Below are 13,771 nucleotides of genomic sequence, written 5' to 3'. Positions count from 1 at the left end.
TTCAGCATTTTCTGCTCTCAACTAAAGCAACTCTATCTGAGCACTGGTCACAAGATGACCATTCACCTTGCAAGCCTCAAACATAAGATGGTCATCTGTTCCTCCAGCAATTCACAGTAAATTAATTAAATGGCCTTGAACAGAGGGAGAGCACACGCACGTAGTTGGCACTCTTTTATATTTGCCCTAGTAAAAAAAAAAAAACTAGGTTGGGTAATATGCGATAGGATGAGGCATTAGAGAATGGCCCAGATAATTTGAGTAAATAACATTCTTTAATCAGGTGAATTCAGTGGAGAGAGAGAGTGTGCAAAGAGACTTCGCTTCACTCACACAATGTAATTTGCAGGGCTTGAGAATCAAAGGCTGGAGGTTAATTTCATTGCCTGCTCTCTTATCTTGGACAGACGGCCTCTGCTCCTAAATCCTCTGCAGTGTCGAATGTGCTGCAGTGCCTCTCGCAACACATCTGAGGCTGTCAAGCGCATCTCTGCAAACTCTAGTTATCCTTGTACTGTAGACATTTTTAGACTATTTTTGTCTTTTTTAAACCATCTGCAACATCTCCTCCCATGAGCCAGCGATCAAGGCTGCACAGCCTTTGGATCATGTTCTGGCTAATTAAAACACATTTCACGAATCCGTGGCTGACAGAGTGAACATGAATTCACGCCAATTACACTGACAAAAACACATCAACTGAGCATCTATGACAGCAAATGCATTGCACATGCAATATACTAAAATGTATCCTATCTGCATTATCTTTGAGGAGTATTATTTTTTTTTCACAAAATAGTCTATGTGGCACCCAAAACATACTTCAGTGTAATTAAGTGTACACAAAATAATGTTCAAATTCAAATACAATCTTTGAGTAAACACAGTGACATGGGAGTGGGATGAAGGAAATAATCCTGAAAATGTGATGACAGCTTCAGATGTGGGAGCAAACGCCTAAATCATCATGAATGCAATGTGCTACTCTAGAAAGTCTTGATGTTTGACACTAATGCAGGGTGAAGCAAAGCACTGTAAAGCTGCACTAGATAACCTCACAGTACAACAGGAGATGATGAGGTCAAAAGCTTCTGACACGTGGGCACAGAGCTTTATTGCAACTCTTGGTCTGACCAAATTACCTTTTACACTAAAACATACTGGAAACCAGAGTAGCACTACATTGAGCTAAAGCTCAATTCTGGTTTCCAGTATATCTAGTTCTCTAGCATGAGAACATTTTAGGGTTTTATGTTTAGTAATTTACCATTTGTGTAACAAAAATGCTATAAAAAATGCTATAGTAAATAAATGGTGAAAATTGGTTTAACATACAGCATCTCCTGGTTAAATATTTTAAAATTAATCGTTTTTGAAAAAAGAAAAAAAAAGTGAATTACCATATAATTTGTGGTTTAAATATACAAAATACTCAGAAAGAATGACTAAATTTAAGGTAAATATCAATAAATAAACATTCTCAGAAATTCCTTGTTTGAATCATCAAATTATGATTATATTTTATTTAAATAATTAAATTTAAATTAAATTAAATTATTCTTTTTAGCATTTATTTATTTACTTATCATTTACTGTTATTTAGAATTTATATAAAACCCCAAACACTGGCATCCTTTTTTTTTTTTTTACTGTAAATTTTATAGTTTTTTTTTTTTTTACGGATATATACTTTCTAATGAGACACACCTGTAGTGCTGCATCTGGCATACTAAGCCTGCGAACAAATCCGCTCCCTCCTGTAAAAAAGCGCTCGGAGCCCCAGGTGCCACTGATGGGTCGGCCCGTGTTGTAGAACATGAATGTGTCGCTTCCCGAAGTAGCAGTCAGACAGGTCTTGTAGCAATAGGTTTTGGTCAGAGAGCCATTACCCCGGACCTCAATATAATGAGGCTCAACCTTGAGGTCTCGTCTAAGCACCACATTGTTATTGGGTTGAGAGCCACCACCACCACCACCACCACCACCTCCGCCTCCCCCTCCTGAGCCACCTTCCACTTGGGCCTTCTGGGACACACAACAGGGCGAACAGGACCCTGGCTGGGTGCAGTAGGCATGGCAGCGCACAATAGCCAGCACAACCACTGTCACCAAGAACACAAATGTGGTGGCGCTCAAGGCTACAATGAGGTACAATGTCACATTGGAAAACAAGAGAGAGCTGTGAGGGCGGATAATTCGTTTGGGGTCAGGCGTGACTTTTAGTGGCACCTCCATAACAGCGATGTTGATCGTAGCGGTGGATGACAGTGGTGGTTCGCCATGGTCCCTTACTAGTACAGTTAGACTGAAAGAGGTGGAGTTGTCTTCAAGGACGCGCCGCGTTGTACGGATTTCTCCTGTGTGTTCGTGAACTTTAAAGAGATCCAGATCGCTGGCCTGGTCCAGCAGATAGACGACCCATGCATTCTGTCCTGCATCTGCATCATAGGCCATTACCTTTGTGATCAAAGTTCCTGGCTCTGCGTTTTTCTGAACCGTCTCTGTTAAGCGTGTGCCATTGGCTGGAGGACTCACAATCTCTGGCGCATGGTCGTTTTGATCCATTATGTAGATGTAGACAGTGGCTACACGGCTGAGTGGTGGGATACCCCCATCCTGAGCTTTAACCTGGAAGTGAAACTCCCGTAATGACTCGTAGTCAAAGGAGCGAAGGGCATAGGCAACACCTGTGTCTGCTTTAACCGACACATAGGAGGTGACCGGGATCCCGTGATTGTTGTCGTTTAGGACCGTGTAGGTGATGCGAGCATTTTCATTTACATCCGCGTCCTGAGCTTTGACGGTGCAGAGCGAGGCTCCAGGTGCATTGTTCTCCATGACATACACAGTGTAGGAGGTCTGCTCAAAGCGTGGAGGGTTATCGTTCACATCTGCAACGTCCACCTGAATGGTCTTCTGAGACGAAAGGGGAGGGTTGCCGGCATCGGTAGCGCTAAGGGTGACATTATAGGCTGCTGTGGTCTCGCGGTCAAGAAAGGCAGAGGTTACCAAGGTGTAGTAATTTCTAAATGACTTGATTTTGAAAGGAAGACCAGGTTGAATTTCAAGATTAACCTGTTTGTTAGGGCCAGAGTCCCGGTCAGTCACACTGATCAGGGCCACCACGGTATCTGCACGGGCATCTTCACGCACTGGACTGGACAATGACGAGAGCACGATCTCTGGAACATTGTCATTGACATCCACAACCTCCACCACCACTTTGCAATGGGCTGCTACTGGAGCTGGGCCTTTGTCCATGGCCTGGATGTACATTTCATATGAATTAGTGTCCTCGTAGTCCACATTGCTCTTGACTCTGATTTCTCCAGTGTTGGTGTCCATGCTGAACATCTGCCTGACCCTGTCTGGGGTGTAACTGCTGAATGAATAAAGCACTTCCCCGTTTGTTCCTTCATCTTGGTCTGTGGCTTTCAGTTTGATAACCAAAGTGTCTTTGGGCGAATTTTCAAGCAATTTGACTTTATATACTGAGCTGTCAAAAACGGGGTTGTTGTCATTCGAATCCAAGACGCGAACGTTAATTTTTGCGGTACCTGTTCGTGCTGGTGTGCCACCGTCTGTCGCTGTCAGGATTAACTGATGGTAAGGGGAGAGCTCGCGATCCAAGGGCTTTTTCAGAATGAGTTCGATGTGCTTAGTATTCAACGAAGGCTTGTTGGAATCGAGAGCGAAATGCTCGTTTGGGCTGAGCCGGTACAATCGAACCGAATTGGTACCGATGTCCGGATCTTGCGCGTGTTCTATCGGAAAACGAGAGCCCGGCAAAGCCGACTCTGTGATCTCCAATTGATACTCGTCTCTGGGAAACTGCGGCGTATTATCATTCACGTCTGTTATGTCCACCTCGACATTATGGTCTTCATTTGGGTCCTCAAGAAGAACCTCCAGATTCAAAACACACGCTGCGCTTGTATCACACAATGTCTCTCTGTCAATTCTCTCGTTTACCAATAATTTTCCATTCTTATGGTCCACGTACCTTTTGCCGCTGTCAGAGGTTACCTTAATCTTTCGGGTGGAGAGCTTTCGAACATCCAAACCCAAATCCTGTGCAATATCACCTACAATCGTTCCACTCTCCGATTCCTCTGGCACGGAATATCGTATTTGTCCGAGAGCAAGGCCACAAAATAATACTAATAGCAAAACAGAAAGAGGCACTTTTTTGTCTAGGCAATCACATATCCCTGCAACAGCCATCGCAAGATCATAGGATCCGCAGACGGATTACAAACAGCACTCCGCCTTGTCAGCTTGCAATATCTTGCCTTCCACTTCAGCATTAAAGGTTTTACATTTATTTGCACAATGGCCTAACTGTCAATTCCATTCTAAACGCGCACGGATACTTCTCGGATGCGTCCATGTTTCCTTTGTCCGCGCTTATCCTTTTCCCCCCCTCTGCGCGCAGCTGACGGGTGTGTTTCCTTGCCACTGGTGCTGCATATTTCGCCGTGCGCGCACTCTCACTCTCTCTCGCTCTCTTTCTCTCTCAGTTTCAAGCCACCCCTCCCCTTCGTACTCCTTTCCCTCCTCTTCTTCTTCTTTTCCTTGGCGTTTAATGGCGGATGGCATAGAACCTTTAGGTGCATTACCGTCACCTACTAATTAGGAGTGTGGATCAGGATCATAGTCTTCAATAAATTCTATTATATAATCCTGTGTCCTTTAAATAACGCATTAAACATTGAAAGTTTTTATCCCCTGATTTATTACCCAAAATGATCATCAAATTAAGTTTTTCTTTATTTTCCTTGAGGCCATCAGTCAGTATCTTGGACACTTCATTATAACATGCTCTACATTTTCCTCCATATTACAATATTCACATTTTCCAGTTTCATGTCCCCAATTTTCTTCAAACTGCTATTAAGAGCAGTATAACCAAATCTAAGCCTTGAGATGATATTTTCCTCCTGTCTATTTCTTTCTGTTACTCTGTTACCAACAATTATTTGAATGCTATAAAACCATCTCCCTGTTCTTTCTTCCCAATATTTCTGCCATCTATTCTTCACATGTTGCTTGATTAAACAAATAATTTCACTCTTTCCATACTTTATCTGCATATCTATGTCTTCTTCCTTTGTTGCTTCCTTTGCATATTGGTCTCCTAACTCATTTCCTTTTCCCACATGTGCTGGTACCCAACAGAAAGCTACATAAATTCCCATCATCTGGATACTATATACTGTATGAAGAATCTCAATCATTATATCTGCTCTGCTCTCTGAATGACATGTTTTAATTGTAATTAGAGATGAACTCGAATCAGAACATATGAGTGTCTGCATTGGCCTGTTTTCCTCCACCCATTGCAATGCCAGTAAAACTGCAATAATTTCACCAATGTACACTGACAAATTATCTGTGATTCTTTTACTAATTTTGACATTAAATTCTGGGATACTGAATGGCACTCCTACTTTGTCTTCCATGATTTTCGATGCATCAGAATATATTTGAACTTAACCATAATAATTTTCTTGAATGTACTTATGTGTTATCTGAACATTTGATTTTAACTTATCCTTATTTTCCTCACTTAACAATGTCATATCCACCGTAGGTTGATACATTAACAACAGAGGGATTGTTGACCATGGAACTCTAAGGCTTATTGGAGTTTCACCAATTTCCATGTCTTTTACCACTCTAGGCACTTCCCATCCAAAACTTTTGATTTCTTTCTTTCATTTTTCCCAGAAAGTTTTTAGAACTACTTCAATTCTTCTAAGATCTAAAGGCATTTCTCCCATTTCAATCTGCAAGGCTACAGTTGGTGTAGATCTCATAGCCCCTGTACATAATCTTAATGCCTTGTACTGGAATTTGTCCACCTCTTTTAACACAGTATTAGCAGCAGATTGATACACTATACTCCCATAGTCAAATAACCTCCTCTTCTTCATAGATCAGTTTGATGGTGTTGGTGCGGCACGGCAGGGGAGGGGCTGCCTACTCAAATATAATGCATTCTGATATTCGAAACCTTGTTAGAAAATATAAAAGCTTGATAGAAGCATCCAGAAAGCAACAGCTTTATTTATTAATGCCATTAAATCTGGAGATAAAAAGCTACACGTTAATTAGAAAGGAAGCATTTGGGATTCCTTATCTTTCCCTGAACTAGGCCAGTGTGTTTTAAGCTTTGGTTCATCACTTTTGGAGAGTCACAGGTGAGGAAAAACACTCAAAATTACATGCATTCCAAGTGCTTTTCTGTAAGAGATTAGATTCTGCTGTATAACTGGCTGTGATACTGTATTAAAAAAAAATAAAAATAAAAATGCAAAAGAGTGTAAAAAATGTTTAAAATCTGTAGTAAAAGTAAAAATCTGTTAATTGGATACCTTGCCATGTAGCAAACAAAATTGTATTTAAAAACACAAAACGTATTTGTACTGTTTAATATTGTAAAAATGCTAAAGCAAAAGTAAAAATGACCTTTTATTTAGTTATTTTTTAAAATATTTATTAATTCATTTTATTTTGTTTTAGTTTAACAATCCTTGGTTTGCTGTCAAGTAAATCTACATATACATATACATATAGAATCTCTCTGTTCTGACAGGCTGAGACTTCTCAAACATGATTATTGTTGTCAGCGCCCTTAGAATGGCAATCAAAATTATTGTAGATTACCAAGCCTTTTAATGTTTCAGAGAAAAAAAAAAAAAAAGAAATGTTGTAAAACAAAATGTTGCTAATGTTTTGATAAACGTATTCTGTATTGGTCACAGAATGGCTATATTCATAAAAACCTATAATTATCGTTGCCCCAGAATGCGCATTTCTCTCTCCGTCTGTGGCTTTGACTTCAGACAGACCAGGTCATCCGGGCGTGCGAGCCTGGGGTGTGATCTCTGTGCATCTGTCAAAATGCGCCACATGATGGAGCGTATCACTCTGAAACCGATGACATAGACTAAACTAGGGCAGACTGTCAGCGTAAACCCATCGCATTAGAGTCGCCTCCTGTCATCACCATATAAAGCGGTAGATTAAACTCTTCGTTCAGATCAGAATTCTTTTATTTTTATTTTTATGTCTTTGTTCTCTGCCGGATAGGTGTAGGCTGAATTTGTATTGATTTGGGATCACTATTATATATATATACACATACACACACACACACACACACACACACACACACACACACACACACACACACACACACACACACATATATAGCAGCCAGTGCTCCACACATAAATCTGATCTTATCATCATCCAGTCTGTACAAACTCAGAACAAACTGAGATGAACTGTGCCAACATCTCCAAGATGCTTCAAGAAACCTACCTATGCGTAAGTGCACCTAGGGTAAAAGCTGATTTAAATGCAAAGGATGGTCACACAAAATGTTGATTTAATTTAGTTAATATAAGTTTATAGATAAAGAAAATCTATTTATGACATTATTTTTAACAGCATCTTCATTTTATAGCATTTTTACACAAGTGCCTACAACTTTTAACCATACTGTAGCTTTGCAGGTAGATTTCTTGAAGCATCTTGGAGACGTTGCCACAGTTCTTCTGCATTTAGTCTGTCTCAGTTTGTTCTGTTTCTTCATGTCATTCCAGACAGACTGTATGATAAGAAGGTCAGATCTATGTGTGGTGCATTGGCTGTTTTCAGACTCCTTGTGCAAACAAAAATCTCACTGGATTATTACAATTAATGGCAAAATAAATGTTTGGAAATATAAACTGATGTTTCCTTCTGACACACTAGAACAAAACATAGACTTATTTTCTAAATATATACATATTTTTCATTCAATTAATGCTGACCGCTTTTCCCCTGGGCTGAATATGCAGTATGGGTGAAACAGTAGGCAGTGTTTGTGCATTGTTTTCATAGTGTCTTTGTTTTGATCTTTTTGGAAACCACTGTGAGTGATAGATGTTTTGCAACACAAAACACTCTGTAAGCAAGTGGGTCATATACCCATATACTTTTTATCTACATATATCATTCCCTCTATATATCTACAATCCAGATTTTGTTTCTGATCCCACCTGCTGTCTCTCCTGAACCTGCACACAATGGACGTTTGTTTTTTTGACACCGAATTGCTGATAGATTATCAAGACATATTTGCAAAATACAAACTGTTTTTTTATTGTGAAACTAATAAAACTTGATTAATACACATACATGTATGTCAGTATGAAACTTTACTGCAGAGACAAATTAACAAAGTCTCGTACTAAAAATCAAGTCTTTTAACAATGGAAGGTTTGACAGGCTTAGTCTTATAAATCCTTGTTCTATAACGTCTCCACTTCAGGAAATATAAAAGCTTAACCAGGCCTATCATTCTGCATGTGCATGTACTTTCACTGTCAGTGTGCAATAACAAGACTGTCTTGACATTTACAGAAGTGAGTTGTAGCTTTGGGGAACTGAGTTTGGTGAATTGTGAATGATAGAGTAAGCACTAAATATAAGACTGCCAAATGACAACCTCAAAATTGAATGTAACAGTCTACAATTAACATTCTCACATATTTCTATACTAGAATTGATGTTGTCTATTTGTGATGATCAGTCTATAACTGCACTAGAAAACACACTTTTTTAAAACCCTTCTCCCTATATCCTTAAATGACAACATTTAGCTAATCAGACTGTTGAAAGATATTAGTATCTTGAGCTTTGACCTGTGAACTTTGACCTTTGGCAGGACAGAAACCCATTACAAGTGGTACTCCTCCTCCCCTGACCCTACTTACATAAGTGTGCCAGATTTTAAAAGAGATGCACCCATCTGAGAGACACCGCACAGACAGCCTGCACCAACAGTGCCCTCAGCAAGGGCATGCAGAGTCACACCACCCACCGCAGTGTGCACTAAAAACCTCTCTTCCTCTGTCGTTCACATTCTCTCTCTTTCCCACTCCCTTTACATGCATGTCTTCTCCTCTCATTCTTTCTCTCTGCTCTGCCAGTTGTGGTCTATATTTGGTGTTGGTGATGTAGGTCATGATAACCGAATGGTAAAATTAGAGTTGTTTATACCTTGCACTACTGAATGATGAATATTTTGGCTATGAACAAACTCTGACACTTTTCCTCCTTAGAATGGTTGATAGAGTCTCTTCTCGCAGATGCACAGTATTTTGGTCTAATGATTAAAATATAAAGAATGCAGAAATATATGCTAAAATATTTTAATGGGATTTCATTTGTCTATATGACTTATTTTTAATACAAATTTCTAAAAATCCTCAACCAAGATTAATTACCTGACAAGTAATAATCTATATTGAGAAGATGTACAGATTATATACTGTATATTATAAAATATAGATACATTTTTCAGAGAAAATGCACTACTGTTCAAAATTTTGAGGTTGGGAATATCTTTTAATGTTTTATGTAAGTGTCTTATGCTCACCAAGGCTGCATTTATTTAAATATTAAAAACAGTAACATTGTGATTGTGTGATTAATTACAATTTAAAATAACTGTTTTCTGTTTTAATATATTTTATAATGTAATTTATTCCTGCAATGGCAATGGTGAATTTTCAGCAGTTATTATATCAGTCTTCAGTGTCACATGATGCTTCAGAAATCATTATAATATGCTGATTTATCAATGTTGAAGGCAGTTGTACTGTTTTATACTTTTTTTATACAACGATAAAAAGTTCAGAAGAACAGCATTAATCTGAAACAGAAAAATTAAAAATGTCTTTACTATCACTTCTGATCACTTCAGTGTATCCTTCTAGAATAAATGTAGGCATATTCATTTGTTTAACCTACTGGTCGAATTTTATATAAGTACAAACAAGTTAAAAAAATGAAACAATCTGCCAGTAGACTGAGAAAAAAACAAAATACACTCAAGCTACAATCTATGAAAGCGAATCTTAATATCTTCAATGTGGTTTCTCACGTAAATGTTTTTTGTTTTAGGGATTTGATTTTATGTATCTCTTTAGATATTAGATATGAAAATCAAATATGATAAAACATGTCAAAATCAGATCAGGGTGAATATTCTGTTAAGGACTCAATTTATAAGAATATGTATTGCCGTTAGTTTGCTTTAATCAGTCTAGCAAAAGACACTTATGTAGTTCCTAGAACTTGGTTCCTGGAATTATTTTAAAACACAGTGCTAGCAAGTGTATGTGAGGAGACAGAGAGAAATACAAATGTAATAGGACTGCATGCCCTCAAAGAAATGAGAGGCAAAACATCATGGGAGCAGAAGGCGTGTTGTGTGTAACACAAAGTGACAGAAAAAAAATAGAGAAAGAGGGTTTGCTGAAATGATTGTGGGCAGAGTATGGTTTAGAAGGATGGTGTAAGACCCCTACTGGCTGAGGAATGAAATAAACACTTCATAGTAAGGATCTCACACATCCCTGAAAGTCATTGCCAGCACTGCAGCCAACAGAGGGCACTAGCAAACCATCCACAGCCCCTCTCTCTCTCTCTCTCTCTCTCTCTCTCTCCCTCTGCATTCTGTTCAGCTTGACTCATTCTGCCACCTGCGGCCCTCTGCAGAGATGACCCACCCTTCCTCTCACTGATACACTGCAGGGAACCATCAACTGTTCTTTCTATTGCCAGACCCAACACCCAGAGAGAGGCATCTGAACAGAATGGATTTGTAAACCAGCATGCACATGATATATGTTATAGCACCATCAGCTAGCTTTTAAATGGCTTTGCTAAATGCATTTGCATTGCATTTGTACAATAATGACAGGCTAATGGATCGCTATAAAGCTACAAAACACATTATTTGTATGCTCTGACATTTTTAGTGAAAGAGATTCTGTAGAATCCTTGTTGATAACCTTGTAAACAAGAAATTATGCAGATGCACATCCTCTCAAATTTGAGCTTGTGGGAATTTACAGAACCTGCGGAGATAAATCGGAAAGTTGTGAAACATTCGTCATTCATGCAATCTGTTTGTTGTGCTCTGCACCTCTGTTTCATAAAAAATGCATCCATCTGGAGGGACAGAAATCCCAGAGTGACCTTAACAAAATGTTCAGGTCATTCTGTCTGATAGAAACAGAAGCCAGCTGACACCCAGTTCATGCCTTGCAGCTCGCAGACAACAGGCTTAGCCGTTTACAGTCAGCTCACAATAAATAACACTGAAGCGATGATAGTGTCTGTATTTACCCACAGTCTGTACTATGACTCATTGTCTGTCACAATGCTGAAGCACTGACTCAAATCCATGATTCTGCCAAGCATATATTCTAATGAATAGCATACACGAGCACAAAAAGGCTCATTTACTTTCCTGTGTTAGCCTCGTAGCTTTATATTCTGCAAATAGACTTGAAGTTTGCCCATAAACCATATATTCACAGCTGGCTGAAGCAGTAATGTCATAACTGAAGCATAATCCATGTGACCAAGCTGAATAATACACATGATATGCGGAAGACAAAGCAGGTGACATTCATGCACAGAGACTGAGAAATAAGAGGTGATACTATTAAATCTTGATTTGCATGTAGATGTATATCTATAAATGAGCACAGCACATTTTTCCAAGAATGTACAAACAACATAAAAAATGCATATAGTACAAAATCTCATCTTTACACTTATGATGCATATAACTACACAAATATTAATTTTGTAATTCCATCTAAATATAAATATCTGTGAGTTTTGAGGTTAATTGTGGTTACTTTTTAATGTCTCATTATATATGACATTGTGTTATGTTGAATATCAAAGTATATATATATATATATATATATATATATATATATATATATATATATATATATATATATATATATATTGTCTATTTGTTAATGAGTGGTTGGTGGACACATGATGTGGATGTTGTTACTATTTTATTATTATTATTTTTCAATGAAAAACGTATTGTAATTGATGGGGTTATTATTCAGTTTTTCCATAAATTAGATGTACATTTCAGATACCTTCTCTTTTCATTTTAACCTATAGGCTAAATAAGTGAAATCATTCGATTTGCATTTACAGTTTTGCAATTAGGAAATAGATGTAAATATTTATATGCCTGTATTTAAGTCAAGAATAAATTTACCTTTCAGATGAATCTCTTCTACTCTGATTTTGCTTTGTCTGTCATTGGTTACTGAATTTTTCAACTGAACTGACAAAATAGTTTTTTAAAATAGAATAGTTGATTTTGTATTTTGCAATATTGAAACATTTAAGTATTAATGAGAATTAAATGAAAAGTCATTTATATATTCTGTCAAAAGGCTTCTTGCCTCAGATAGGGGGCTATTCTAGCTAAGTAGTAATCGTTTTACATTTTGCTATAACAACTAAATTTGCAACTGCATCCTGCACATGCTGAAATATGTTATGGACACACTTAATAAACATTAATTACTAATTATTAAAGAAATCTGTAAAACTAGAAATTTCTGTTACAAGAAACCAAAAGCCTAAATGTCAAGTTTATAATGCTACAAAGAATAATGTCTGTCAAAATAAACTGAAACTTCAGTAGTGCAGTCTCACTCATGTGAAGACTCGCAGGGGTGGGAAGTAAAATGCCATTGTGCCACTAGAGGAATCATTCCATCTGTCAAGTTCAGAAGAAGAAGCAAGAGAGGGAATGAGACCTTGAAAGAACAAGAACCATAAGATATCGTTTAAAGCCATATAGACCAATCTTATGTAATTTCATAAGTGATAACAAACATATGAATTATTTAAACAACAAATAAAAACATGCACAGTAACATGAACTGGGTTGCACAGTACGGGGAAACGAGGATCAGTTTCTTTACACAGCATGAAATCTGCTGTGTGTTTTTCTCATAGAGTCAGCAGCATGTCCCTCTTATTAATGCATGGAGAGACTTTGATATAATGCAGATGGGACTGCAGCACTCCAGCAGTCCAGAGACCCATAGACTTCTAATCCATCTATCTCCCTCAACCAGCCGGGCAAAGCAGAACCCAGTACTGACCCAATTGCACAGAAATTTACACAGGCACTGATCCCTGTCCTCTGTTAAGGACTTGGGGGAAAAGACTCAAGAGGCATGACTAACTATTAGACGAAGCTACTAGGAACATGGAGCATAAGTCTGAGACCATTTCAAGACTCACAATAAACATACATATTTAAATTTATGCATTTACGCATTTAATTCATATATTGGCAGCATCGTTGAACATGCAGAAAAAAAGTGCGAGAAGTGTAAAACTAGAGCATTTAGTAACTTTTTCACATGCAGAACTCTGTAACAAAAAGAAAGTTATTCAAAAACCTTTAAATAAAACCCCAACTCAAATCAGTATTCTAAGCAGTAGGATAATGAAGCTTATTAAACATCATTTAAATTCTCTTTGAAGACTGGGGAATAGCTGTTGCAACCTGCTTCAGTCTGCAACTGCAGTTTAATGTCATTAAAGAGTTATAATTAAAACCGATTTCTTTGATTAATTAATAATCAAATCATTAAAGATTGAGCACAATATGAGAGCAGTGCTACTGAGCTCTTGATGAGCTTGTGTAACAGTGAGGTGGCGCTGTCCAGCACTGCTGGTGCTGAACCTACACTACATACAAGCTTGAGGCATCTGAATTGTGGTAGTGATTGACAGAAAAACTCCAATCATAAATGTGATAGAAAGAATGTCTTTGTTCTGCAAGTTGCATCACATGTGCATGAACCACATTTTCAGCATAATATCAATCTAGAAAGGTGAATGATGTTTTGCTTCACTTCTATATTTT

At 38.0% G+C, this 13,771-nt stretch overlaps 1 protein-coding gene across 8 annotated transcripts in view; it reads right to left on the bottom strand.

The window, feature by feature from the left end:
* Window positions 1–13,771, bottom strand: part of LOC109098989 (protocadherin alpha-C2-like) — a 69,626-nt gene that overhangs the window by 18,895 nt on the left and 36,960 nt on the right. The window contains exon 1 of one of the 8 annotated variants that reach the window (XM_042732405.1): window positions 1,708–6,163. The exons of the other annotated variants lie outside the window; for them this stretch is intronic. Within the exon in view, the coding sequence (XP_042588339.1) occupies window positions 1,708–4,224 (2,517 nt within the window). The 5' untranslated portion in view covers window positions 4,225–6,163. Of the gene's footprint in view, window positions 1–1,707; window positions 6,164–13,771 lie in introns of those variants that run through there. 8 annotated transcript variants of the gene reach the window in all.

The sequence above is a fragment of the Cyprinus carpio genome, chromosome B10, assembly GCF_018340385.1.
Source record: "Cyprinus carpio isolate SPL01 chromosome B10, ASM1834038v1, whole genome shotgun sequence".
Classification (NCBI taxonomy): Eukaryota; Metazoa; Chordata; class Actinopteri; order Cypriniformes; family Cyprinidae; genus Cyprinus; species Cyprinus carpio.
This window is presented reverse-complemented; position numbering and strand designations above follow the sequence as displayed.